The following is a 13,152-nucleotide window of genomic DNA, read 5'->3' as shown; positions in this document are numbered from 1 at the left end:
ATTGTACAGTCACCTGCACCTATATCTTACACACGTAGTATCCTGGCGGCCTGTGCAGCTGAATCAGGTATTATATATCTCCCGCTGACACTCAGCATTGTACAGTCACCTGCACCTATATCTTACACACGTAGTATCCTGGCGGCCTGTGCAGCTGAAGCAGGTATTATAATTCTCCCGCTGACACTCAGCATTGTACAGTCACCTGCACCTATATCTTACACAGGTAGTATCCTGGCGGCCTGTGCAGCTGAAGCAGGTATTATATATCTCCCGCTAACACTCAGCTTTGTACAGTCACCTGCACCTATATCTTACACACGTAGTATCCTGGCGGCCCGTGCAGCTGAAGCAGGTATTATATATCTCCCGCTGACACTCAGCATTGTACAGTCACCTGCACCTGTGTCTTACACACGTAGTATCCTGGCGACCTGTGCAGCTGAAGCAGGTATTATATATCTCCCGCTGACCCTCAGCATTGTACAGTCACCTGCACCTGTGTCTTACACACGTAGTATCCTGGCGACCTGTGCAGCTGAAGCAGGTATTATAATTCTCCCGCTGACACTCAGCATTGTACAGTCACCTGCACCTATATCTTACACACGTAGTATCCTGGCGGCCTGTGCAGCTGAAGCAGGTATTATATATCTCCCGCTGACACTCAGCTTTGTACAGTCACCTGCACCTATATCTTACACACGTAGTATCCTGGCGGCCTGTGCAGCTGAAGCAGGTATTATATATCTCCCGCTGACACTCAGCATTGTACAGTCACCTGCACCTATATCTTACACACGTAGTATCCTGGCGGCCCGTGCAGCTGAAGCAGGTATTATATATCTCCCGCTGACACTCAGCATTGTACAGTCACCTGCACCTATATCTTACACACGTAGTATCCCGGCGGCCTGTGCAGCTGAATCAGGTATTATAATTCTCCCGCTGACACTCAGCATTGTACAGTCACCTGCACCTGTGTCTTACACACGTAGTATCCTGGCGGCCTGTGCAGCTGAAGCAGGTATTATAATTCTCCCGCTGACACTCAGCATTGTACAGTCACCTGCACCTATATCTTACACACGTAGTATCCTGGCGACCTGTGCAGCTGAAGCAGGTATTATAATTCTCCCGCTGACCCGCAGCATTGTACAGTCACCTGCACCTATATCTTACACACGTAGTATCCCGGCGGCCTGTGCAGCTGAAGCAGGTATTATATATCTCCCGCTGACACTCAGCATTGTACAGTCACCTGCACCTATATCTTACACACGTAGTATCCTGGCGGCCTGTGCAGCTGAAGCAGGTATTATATATCTCCCGCTGACACTCAGCATTGTACAGTCACCTGCACCTGTGTCTTACACACGTAGTATCCCGGCGGCCTGTGCAGCTGAAGCAGGTATTATAATTCTCCCGCTGACACTCAGCATTGTACAGTCACCTGCACCTGTGTCTTACACACGTAGTATCCCGGCGGCCTGTGCAGCTGAATCAGGTATTATATATCTCCCGCTGACCCGCAGCATTGTACAGTCACCTGCACCTATATCTTACACACGTAGTATCCCGGCGGCCTGTGCAGCTGAATCAGGTATTATATATCTCCCGCTGACCCGCAGCATTGTACAGTCACCTGCACCTATATCTTACACACGTAGTATCCCGGCGGCCTGTGCAGCTGAAGCAGGTATTATATATCTCCCGCTGACACTCAGCATTGTACAGTCACCTGCACCTATATCTTACACACGTAGTATCCCGGCGGCCTGTGCAGCTGAAGCAGGTATTATATATCTCCCGCTGACACTCAGCATTGTACAGTCACCTGCACCTATATCTTACACACGTAGTATCCCGGCGGCCTGTGCAGCTGAAGCAGGTATTATATATCTCCCGCTGACACTCAGCATTGTACAGTCACCTGCACCTATATCTTACACACGTAGTATCCCGGCGGCTTGTGCAGCTGAAGCAGGTATTATATATCTCCCGCTGACACTCAGCATTGTACAGTCACCTGCACCTATATCTTACACACGTAGTATCCTGGCGGCCTGTGCAGCTGAATCAGGTATTATATATCTCCCGCTGACACTCAGCATTGTACAGTCACCTGCACCTGTGTCTTACACACGTAGTATCCCGGCGGCCTGTGCAGCTGAAGCAGGTATTATATATCTCCCGCTGACACTCAGCATTGTACAGTCACCTGCACCTATATCTTACACACGTAGTATCCTGGCGGCCTGTGCAGCTGAATCAGGTATTATATATCTCCCGCTGACACTCAGCATTGTACAGTCACCTGCACCTATATCTTACACACGTAGTATCCCGGCGGCCTGTGCAGCTGAAGCAGGTATTATAATTCTCCCGCTGACCCGCAGCATTGTACAGTCACCTGCACCTATATCTTACACACGTAGTATCCCGGCGGCCTGTGCAGCTGAAGCAGGTATTATAATTCTCCCGCTGACACTCAGCATTGTACAGTCACCTGCACCTATATCTTACACACGTAGTATCCCGGCGGCCTGTGCAGCTGAATCAGGTATTATATATCTCCCGCTGACACTCAGCATTGTACAGTCACCTGCACCTATATCTTACACACGTAGTATCCTGGCGACCTGTGCAGCTGAATCAGGTATTATATATCTCCCGCTGACCCGCAGCATTGTACAGTCACCTGCACCTATATCTTACACACGTAGTATCCTGGCGGCCTGTGCAGCTGAAGCAGGTATTATAATTCTCCCGCTGACCCGCAGCATTGTACAGTCACCTGCACCTATATCTTACACACGTAGTATCCCGGCGGCCTGTGCAGCTGAAGCAGGTATTATATATCTCCCGCTGACACTCAGCATTGTACAGTCACCTGCACCTATATCTTACTCATGTAGTATCCTGTCAGCCTGTGCAGCTGAAGCAGGTATTATATATCTCCCGCTGACACTCAGCATTGTACAGTCACCTGCACCTATATCTTACACACGTAGTATCCCGGCGGCCTGTGCAGCTGAAGCAGGTATTATAATTCTCCCGCTGACACTCAGCATTGTACAGTCACCTGCACCTATATCTTACACACGTAGTATCCCGGCGGCCTGTGCAGCTGAAGCAGGTATTATAATTCTCCCGCTGACCCGCAGCATTGTACAGTCACCTGCACCTGTGTCTTACACACGTAGTATCCTGGCGGCCTGTGCAGCTGAAGCAGGTATTATAATTCTCCCGCTGACCCGCAGCATTGTACAGTCACCTGCACCTATATCTTACACACGTAGTATCCCGGCGGCCTGTGCAGCTGAAGCAGGTATTATAATTCTCCCGCTGACCCGCAGCATTGTACAGTCACCTGCACCTATATCTTACACACGTAGTATCCTGGCGGCCTGTGCAGCTGAAGCAGGTATTATATATCTCCCGCTGACACTCAGCATTGTACAGTCACCTGCACCTATATCTTACACACGTAGTATCCCGGCGGCCTGTGCAGCTGAAGCAGGTATTATAATTCTCCCGCTGACACTCAGCATTGTACAGTCACCTGCACCTATATCTTACACACGTAGTATCCTGGCGGCCCGTGCAGCTGAAGCAGGTATTATATATCTCCCGCTGACCCGCAGCATTGTACAGTCACCTGCACCTATATCTTACACACGTAGTATCCTGGCGGCCTGTGCAGCTGAATCAGGTATTATAATTCTCCCGCTGACCCGCAGCATTGTACAGTCACCTGCACCTATATCTTACACACGTAGTATCCCGGCGGCCTGTGCAGCTGAAGCAGGTATTATATATCTCCCGCTGACCCGCAGCATTGTACAGTCACCTGCACCTGTGTCTTACACACGTAGTATCCTGGCGGCCTGTGCAGCTGAAGCAGGTATTATATATCTCCCGCTGACCCGCAGCATTGTACAGTCACCTGCACCTGTGTCTTACACACGTAGTATCCTGGCGGCCTGTGCAGCTGAAGCAGGTATTATATATCTCCCGCTGACCCTCAGCATTGTACAGTCACCTGCACCTATATCTTACACACGTAGTATCCTGTCAGCCTGTGCAGCTGAAGCAGGTATTATATATCTCCCGCTGACCCGCAGCATTGTACAGTCACCTGCACCTATATCTTACACACGTAGTATCCTGGCGGCCTGTGCAGCTGAATCAGGTATTATAATTCTCCCGCTGACCCGCAGCATTGTACAGTCACCTGCACCTATATCTTACACACGTAGTATCCCGGCGGCCTGTGCAGCTGAAGCAGGTATTATATATCTCCCGCTGACCCGCAGCATTGTACAGTCACCTGCACCTGTGTCTTACACACGTAGTATCCTGGCGGCCTGTGCAGCTGAAGCAGGTATTATATATCTCCCGCTGACCCGCAGCATTGTACAGTCACCTGCACCTGTGTCTTACACACGTAGTATCCTGGCGGCCTGTGCAGCTGAAGCAGGTATTATATATCTCCCGCTGACACTCAGCTTTGTACAGTCACCTGCACCTATATCTTACACACGTAGTATCCCGGCGGCCTGTGCAGCTGAATCAGGTATTATATATCTCCCGCTGACCCGCAGCATTGTACAGTCACCTGCACCTGTGTCTTACACACGTAGTATCCTGGCGGCCTGTGCAGCTGAAGCAGGTATTATATATCTCCCGCTGACACTCAGCTTTGTACAGTCACCTGCACCTATATCTTACACACGTAGTATCCTGGCGGCCCGTGCAGCTGAAGCAGGTATTATATATCTCCCGCTGACACTCAGCATTGTACAGTCACCTGCACCTGTGTCTTACACACGTAGTATCCTGGCGGCCTGTGCAGCTGAAGCAGGTATTATATATCTCCCGCTGACACTCAGCATTGTACAGTCACCTGCACCTATATCTTACACACGTAGTATCCTGGCGACCTGTGCAGCTGAAGCAGGTATTATAATTCTCCCGCTGACCCGCAGCATTGTACAGTCACCTGCACCTGTGTCTTACACACGTAGTATCCTGGCGGCCTGTGCAGCTGAAGCAGGTATTATAATTCTCCCGCTGACACTCAGCATTGTACAGTCACCTGCACCTATATCTTACACACGTAGTATCCTGGCGACCTGTGCAGCTGAAGCAGGTATTATATATCTCCCGCTGACACTCAGCATTGTACAGTCACCTGCACCTATATCTTACACACGTAGTATCCTGGCGGCCTGTGCAGCTGAAGCAGGTATTATAATTCTCCCGCTGACCCGCAGCATTGTACAGTCACCTGCACCTATATCTTACACACGTAGTATCCCGGCGGCCTGTGCAGCTGAAGCAGGTATTATATATCTCCCGCTGACACTCAGCATTGTACAGTCACCTGCACCTATATCTTACACACGTAGTATCCCGGCGGCCTGTGCAGCTGAAGCAGGTATTATATATCTCCCGCTGACACTCAGCATTGTACAGTCACCTGCACCTATATCTTACACACGTAGTATCCCGGCGGCCTGTGCAGCTGAAGCAGGTATTATATATCTCCCGCTGACACTCAGCATTGTACAGTCACCTGCACCTATATCTTACACACGTAGTATCCCGGCGGCTTGTGCAGCTGAAGCAGGTATTATATATCTCCCGCTGACACTCAGCATTGTACAGTCACCTGCACCTGTGTCTTACACACGTAGTATCCTGGCGGCCTGTGCAGCTGAAGCAGGTATTATATATCTCCCGCTGACACTCAGCATTGTACAGTCACCTGCACCTATATCTTACACACGTAGTATCCCGGCGGCCTGTGCAGCTGAAGCAGGTATTATAATTCTCCCGCTGACCCTCAGCATTGTACAGTCACCTGCACCTATATCTTACACACGTAGTATCCCGGCGGCCTGTGCAGCTGAATCAGGTATTATATATCTCCCGCTGACACTCAGCATTGTACAGTCACCTGCACCTATATCTTACACACGTAGTATCCCGGCGGCCTGTGCAGCTGAATCAGGTATTATATATCTCCCGCTGACCCGCAGCATTGTACAGTCACCTGCACCTGTGTCTTACACACGTAGTATCCTGGCGGCCCGTGCAGCTGAAGCAGGTATTATATATCTCCCGCTGACACTCAGCATTGTACAGTCACCTGCACCTATATCTTACACACGTAGTATCCTGGCGGCCTGTGCAGCTGAATCAGGTATTATATATCTCCCGCTGACCCGCAGCATTGTACAGTCACCTGCACCTATATCTTACACACGTAGTATCCCGGCGGCCTGTGCAGCTGAAGCAGGTATTATATATCTCCCGCTGACACTCAGCATTGTACAGTCACCTGCACCTATATCTTACACACGTAGTATCCTGGCGACCTGTGCAGCTGAATCAGGTATTATATATCTCCCGCTGACACTCAGCATTGTACAGTCACCTGCACCTATATCTTACACACGTAGTATCCCGGCGGCTTGTGCAGCTGAAGCAGGTATTATAATTCTCCCGCTGACACTCAGCATTGTACAGTCACCTGCACCTATATCTTACACACGTAGTATCCTGGCGGCCTGTGCAGCTGAATCAGGTATTATATATCTCCCGCTGACACTCAGCATTGTACAGTCACCTGCACCTATATCTTACACACGTAGTATCCCGGCGGCCTGTGCAGCTGAAGCAGGTATTATATATCTCCCGCTGACCCGCAGCATTGTACAGTCACCTGCACCTATATCTTACACACGTAGTATCCCGGCGGCCTGTGCAGCTGAAGCAGGTATTATATATCTCCCGCTGACACTCAGCATTGTACAGTCACCTGCACCTATATCTTACACACGTAGTATCCCGGCGGCCTGTGCAGCTGAATCAGGTATTATATATCTCCCGCTGACACTCAGCATTGTACAGTCACCTGCACCTATATCTTACACACGTAGTATCCTGGCGGCCTGTGCAGCTGAATCAGGTATTATATATCTCCCGCTGACACTCAGCATTGTACAGTCACCTGCACCTATATCTTACACACGTAGTATCCTGGCGACCTGTGCAGCTGAATCAGGTATTATATATCTCCCGCTGACACTCAGCATTGTACAGTCACCTGCACCTATATCTTACACACGTAGTATCCTGGCGGCCTGTGCAGCTGAAGCAGGTATTATATATCTCCCGCTGACACTCAGCATTGTACAGTCACCTGCACCTGTGTCTTACACACGTAGTATCCTGGCGACCTGTGCAGCTGAAGCAGGTATTATATATCTCCCGCTGACACTCAGCATTGTACAGTCACCTGCACCTATATCTTACACACGTAGTATCCCGGCGGCCTGTGCAGCTGAATCAGGTATTATAATTCTCCCGCTGACACTCAGCTTTGTACAGTCACCTGCACCTATATCTTACACACGTAGTATCCTGGCGGCCTGTGCAGCTGAAGCAGGTATTATATATCTCCCGCTGACCCGCAGCATTGTACAGTCACCTGCACCTATATCTTACACACGTAGTATCCTGGCGGCCTGTGCAGCTGAAGCAGGTATTATAATTCTCCCGCTGACCCGCAGCATTGTACAGTCACCTGCACCTGTGTCTTACACACGTAGTATCCTGGCGGCCTGTGCAGCTGAAGCAGGTATTATATATCTCCCGCTGACCCTCAGCATTGTACAGTCACCTGCACCTATATCTTACACACGTAGTATCCCGGCGGCCTGTGCAGCTGAAGCAGGTATTATATATCTCCCGCTGACCCTCAGCATTGTACAGTCACCTGCACCTATATCTTACTCATGTAGTATCCCGGCGGCCTGTGCAGCTGAAGCAGGTATTATATATCTCCCGCTGACACTCAGCATTGTACAGTCACCTGCACCTGTGTCTTACACACGTAGTATCCTGGCGACCTGTGCAGCTGAAGCAGGTATTATATATCTCCCGCTGACCCTCAGCATTGTACAGTCACCTGCACCTGTGTCTTACTCATGTAGTATCCTGGTGGCCTGTGCGGGTTTAGAGAGTGACTTGTACAAGTCGCTGTCGCTGAACTGAAGCTTGGGCCTTGATGTTATTATCAGTGGGCGAGTTATTGGGCTCCTCTTTACCCCCCCCCCCCCCCCCCTGCCTCCTTCATCAAACTCACACTAATGCCCTCTGTGTTTTCCTTTGGTGGCAGTCCGTTTTATTGCTGCAGCGTGAGTGAGCGCTCACATCGACATACTGTACTCCATGATGCTGAAGGCAGGGAAATGTTTTTCTTCCTTTACAGAAGGAGGAGATGGGAGAAGTACTGAATGAGGTGGATTTTCAGCAACTGAAGATTGAAAATGCGCAGTTCCTTGAGCGAATTGATGAGCGGAACCAGGATCTACTACAGCTGAAACTGACCACAGCGGACACTCTTCAAGTCCTGAACTCGTACAAGGTGAGTGCGTAGCGTCTCCTGTAACTAGCATACTCTGTCCTGAGAGGTCATCCAGTACTAGGCAGGGCCTCATCCGCAGCAGTGTCTGCCGTACCTGGTGTACTCTGTTCTGAGAGGTCATCCCGTACTAGGCAGAGCCTCATCCACGGCAGCGTCTGTCGTACCTCGTGTACTCTGTCCTGAGAGGTCATCCAGTACTAGGCAGGGCCTCATCCACGGCAGCGCTCTGTCGTACCTCGTGTACTCTGTTCTGAGAGGTCATCCAGTACTAGGCAGGGCCTCATCCACGGCAGCGCTCTGTCGTACCTCGTGTACTCTGTTCTGAGAGGTCATCCAGTACTAGGCAGAGCCTCATCCACAGCAGTGTTTGTCGTACCTGGTGTACTCTGTCCTGAGAGGTCATCCAGTACTAGGCAGAGCCTCATCCACAGCAGTGTTTGTCGTACCTGGTGTACTCTGTCCTGAGAGGTCATCCAGTACTAGGCGGGGCCTCATCCACAGTAGCGTCTGCAGTACCTGGTGTACTCTATCCTGAGAGGTCATCCAGTACTAGGCAGGGTCTCATCCACAGCAGCGCCTGTCATACCTCGTGTACTCTATCCTGAGAGGTCATCCAGTACTAGGCAGAGCCTCATCCACAGCAGCGTCTGCCGTACCTCGTGTACTCTGTCCTGAGAGGTCATCCAGTACTAGGCAGGGTCTCATCCACAGCAGCATCTATCATACCTCGTGTACTCTGTCCTGAGAGGTCATCCAGTACTAGGCAGAGCCTCATCCACAGCAGCGTCTGCCGTACCTCGTGTACTCTGTCCTGAGAGGTCATCCAGTACTAGGCAGGGCCTCATCCACAGCAGTGTCTGTCGTACCTGGTGTACTCTATCCTGAGAGGTCATCCAGTACTAGGCAGGGCCTCATCCACAGCAGCGTCTGTCGTACCTGGTGTACTCTATCCTGAGAGGTCATCCAGTACTAGGCAGGGCCTCATCCACAGCAGCATCTGCCGTACCTGGTGTACTCTATCCTGAGAGGTCATCCAGTAGTAGGCGGGGCCTCATCCACAGCAGCGTCTGTCATACCTTGTGTACTCTGTCCTGAGAGGTCATACAGTACTAGGCAGGGTCTCATCCGCAGCAGCATCTGCCGTACCTGGTGTACTCTATCCTGAGAGGTCATCCGGTACAAGGCAGAGCCTCATCCACAGCAGCGTCTGCAGTACCTGGTATACTCTGTCCTGAGCGGTCATCCAGTACTAGACGGGGCCTCATCCACAGCAGCGTCTGCCGTACCTGGTGTACTCTATCCTGAGAGGTCATCCAGTACTAGGCAGGGTCTCACCCACAGTAGCGTCTGTCGTACCTGGTGTACTCTATCCTGAGAGGTCACCCAGTACTAGGCAGGGCCTCATCCGCAGCAGCGTCTGCCGTACCTGGTGTACTCTGTCCTGAGAGGTCATCCAGTACTAGGCAGGGTCTCATCCACAGTAGCGTCTGCCGTACCTGGTGTACTCTACCCTGAGAGGTCATCCATTACTAGGCAGGGTCTCACCCACAGCAGCGTCTGCTGTACCTGGTGTACTCTATCCTGAGAGGTCATCCAGTACTAGGCAGGGTCTCATCCGCAGCAGCATCTGTCGTACCTGGTGTACTCTATCCTGAGAGGTCATCCAGTACTAGGCAGGGTCTCATCCACAGCAGCATTTGTGCGTACCTCGTGTACTCTGTCCTGAGAGGTCATCCAGTACTAGGCAGGGCCTCATCCACAGCAGCGTCTGTCATACCTTGTGTACTCTGTCCTGAGAGGTCATCCAGTACTAGGCAGAGCCTCATCCACAGCAGCGTCTGTCATACCTTGTGTACTCTGTCCTGAGAGGTCATCCAGTACTAGGCAGAGCCTCATCCACAGCAGCGTCGGTCGTACCTAGTGTACTCTACCCTGAGAGGTCATCCAGTACTAGGCAGGGTCTCACCCACAGCAGCGTCTGCCGTACCTGGTGTACTCTACCCTGAGAGGTCATCCAGTACTAGGCAGGGCCTCATCCACAGCAGCGTCTGTCATACCTTGTGTACTCTGTCCTGAGAGGTCATCCAGTACTCGGCAGAGCCTCATCCACAGCAGCGTCGGTCGTACCTAGTGTACTCTGTCCTAAGAGGTCATCCAGTACTAGGCAGGGTCTCATCCACACCAGAGTCTGCCGTACCTGTTGTACTCTACCCTGAGAGGTCATCCGGTACTAGGCAGGGTCTCATCCACAGCAGCATTTGTCGTACCTTGTATACTCTGTCCTGTGAGGTCATCCAGTACGAGGCAGGGTCTCATCCACAGCAGCATTTGTCGTACCTTGTATACTCTGTCCTGTGAGGTCATCCAGTACTAGGCAGAGCCTCATCCACAGCAGCGTCTGTCATACCTCGTGTACTCTGTCCTGAGAGGTCATCCAGTACTAGGCAGGGCCTCATCCACAGCAGCGTCTGTCATACCTTGTGTACTCTGTCCTGAGAGGTCATCCAGTACTAGGCAGGGTCTCATCCACAGCAGAGTCTGTCGTACCTGGTGTTCTCTACCTTGAGCGGTCATCCGGTACTAGGCAGGGCCTCATCCACAGCACCGTCTGTCGTACCTGGTGCTATACTGAGAGGTCATCCGGTACTAGGCAGGGCCTCATCCACAGCACCGTCTGTCGTACCTGGTGCTATACTGAGAGGTCATCCGGTACTAGGGAGGGTCTCATCCACAGTAGCGTCTGCTGTACCTGGTGTACTCTATCCTGAGAGGTCATCCAGTACTAGGCAGGGTCTCATCCGCAGCAGCATCTGCCGTACCTGGTGTACTCTATCCTGAGAGGTCATCCAGTACGAGGCAGGGTCTCATCCACAGCAGCATCTGCCGTACCTGGTGTACTCTATCCTGAGAGGTCATCCAGTACTAGGCAGGGTCTCATCCGCAGCAGCATCCGCCGTACCTGGTGTACTCTATCCTGAGAGGTCATCCAGTACTAGGCAGGGTCTCATCCGCAGCAGCGTCTGCCGTACCTGGTGTACTCTATCCTGAGAGGTCATCCAGTACGAGGCAGAGCCTCATCCACGGCAGCGTCTGTCATACCTCGTGTACTCTGTCCTGAGAGGTCATCCAGTACTAGGCAGGGTCTCATCCACAGCAGCGTCTGTCATACCTCGTGTACTCTGTCCTGAGAGGTCATCCAGTACTAGGCAGAGCCTCATCCACAGCAGCGTCTGCCGTACCTCGTGTACTCTGTCCTGAGAGGTCATCCAGTACTAGGCAGGGCCTCATCCACAGCAGTGTCTGTCGTACCTGGTGTACTCTGTCCTGAGAGGTCATCCAGTACTAGGCAGGGCCTCATCCACGGCAGCGTCTGTCGTACCTGGTGTACTCTGTCCTGAGAGGTCATCCAGTACTAGGCAGGGCCTCATCCGCAGCAGTGTCTGCCGTACCTGGTGTACTCTGTTCTGAGAGGTCATCCGGTACTAGGCAGAGCCTCATCCACGGCAGCGCCTGTCATACCTCGTGTACTATGTCCTGAGATGTCACCCAATACTAGGCAGAGCCTCATCCACAGCAGCGTCTGTCATACCTGGTGTACTCTATCCTGAAAGGTCATCCAGTACTAGGCAGGGCCTCATCCACAGCAGCGTCTGTCGTACCTGGTGTACTCTATCCTGAAAGGTCATCCAGTACTAGGCAGGGCCTCATCCACAGCAGCGTCTGTCGTACCTGGTGTACTCTGTCCTGAGAGGTCATCCAGTACTAGGCAGGGCCTCATCCACAGCAGCGTCTGTCATACCTTGTGTACTCTGTCCTGAGAGGTCATCCAGTACTAGGCAGGGCCTCATCCACAGCAGCGTCTGTCATACCTTGTGTACTCTGTCCTGAGAGGTCATCCAGTACTAGGCAGGGCCTCATCCACAGCAGCGTCTGTCATACCTTGTGTACTCTGTCCTGAGAGGTCATCCAGTACTAGGCAGGGCCTCATCCACAGCAGCGTCTGTCATACCTTGTGTACTCTGTCCTGAGAGGTCATCCAGTACTAGGCAGGGCCTCATCCACAGCAGCGTCTGTCATACCTTGTGTACTCTGTCCTGAGAGGTCATCCAGTACTAGGCAGGGTCTCATCCACAGCAGCGTCTGTCGTACCTGGTGTACTCTATCCTGAAAGGTCATCCAGTACTAGACGGGGCCTCATCCACAGCAGCGTCTGTCGTACATGGTGTACTCTATCCTGAGAGGTCATCCAGTACTAGGCAGGGCCTCATCCACAGCAGCTTCTGCCGTACCTGGTGTACTCTATACTGAGAGGTCATCCGGTACTAGGCAGGGTCTCATCCACAGCAGCATTTGTGCGTACCTCGTGTACTCTGTCCTGTGAGGTCATCCAGTACTAGGCAGGGCCTCATCCACAGCAGCGTCTGTCATACCTTGTGTACTCTGTCCTGAGAGGTCATCCAGTACTAGGCAGAGCCTCATCCGCAGCAGCGTCTGTCATACCTTGTGTACTCTGTCCTGAGAGGTCATCCAGTACTAGGCAGAGCCTCATCCACAGCAGCGTCTGTCATACCTTGTGTACTCTGTCCTGATTGGTCATCCAGTACTAGGCAGGGCCTCATCCACAGCAGCGTCTGTCGTACCTGGTGTACTCTATCCTGTGAGGTCATCCAGTACTAGGCAGGGCCTCATCCACAGCAGCGTCTGTCGTACCT

At 51.9% G+C, this 13,152-nt stretch overlaps 1 protein-coding gene across 3 annotated transcripts in view; it reads left to right on the top strand.

Moving 5' to 3' along the window:
• The window catches only part of CFAP263 (cilia and flagella associated protein 263), a 63,267-nt gene that overhangs the window by 34,560 nt on the left and 15,555 nt on the right, over nucleotides 1–13,152 (top strand). For all 3 annotated transcript variants that reach the window (XM_063945842.1, XM_063945843.1, XM_063945844.1), the window contains exon 6: nucleotides 8,285–8,440. In XM_063945842.1, the coding sequence (XP_063801912.1) occupies nucleotides 8,285–8,440 (156 nt within the window). The remainder of the gene's footprint in view (nucleotides 1–8,284; nucleotides 8,441–13,152) is intronic.

Source organism: Pseudophryne corroboree, chromosome 11 (genome assembly GCF_028390025.1).
Source record: "Pseudophryne corroboree isolate aPseCor3 chromosome 11, aPseCor3.hap2, whole genome shotgun sequence".
NCBI classification, from domain to species: Eukaryota; Metazoa; Chordata; class Amphibia; order Anura; family Myobatrachidae; genus Pseudophryne; species Pseudophryne corroboree.
The sequence above is the reverse complement of the archived record's forward strand: the minus strand, read 5'-3'. Positions and strand labels throughout refer to the sequence as shown.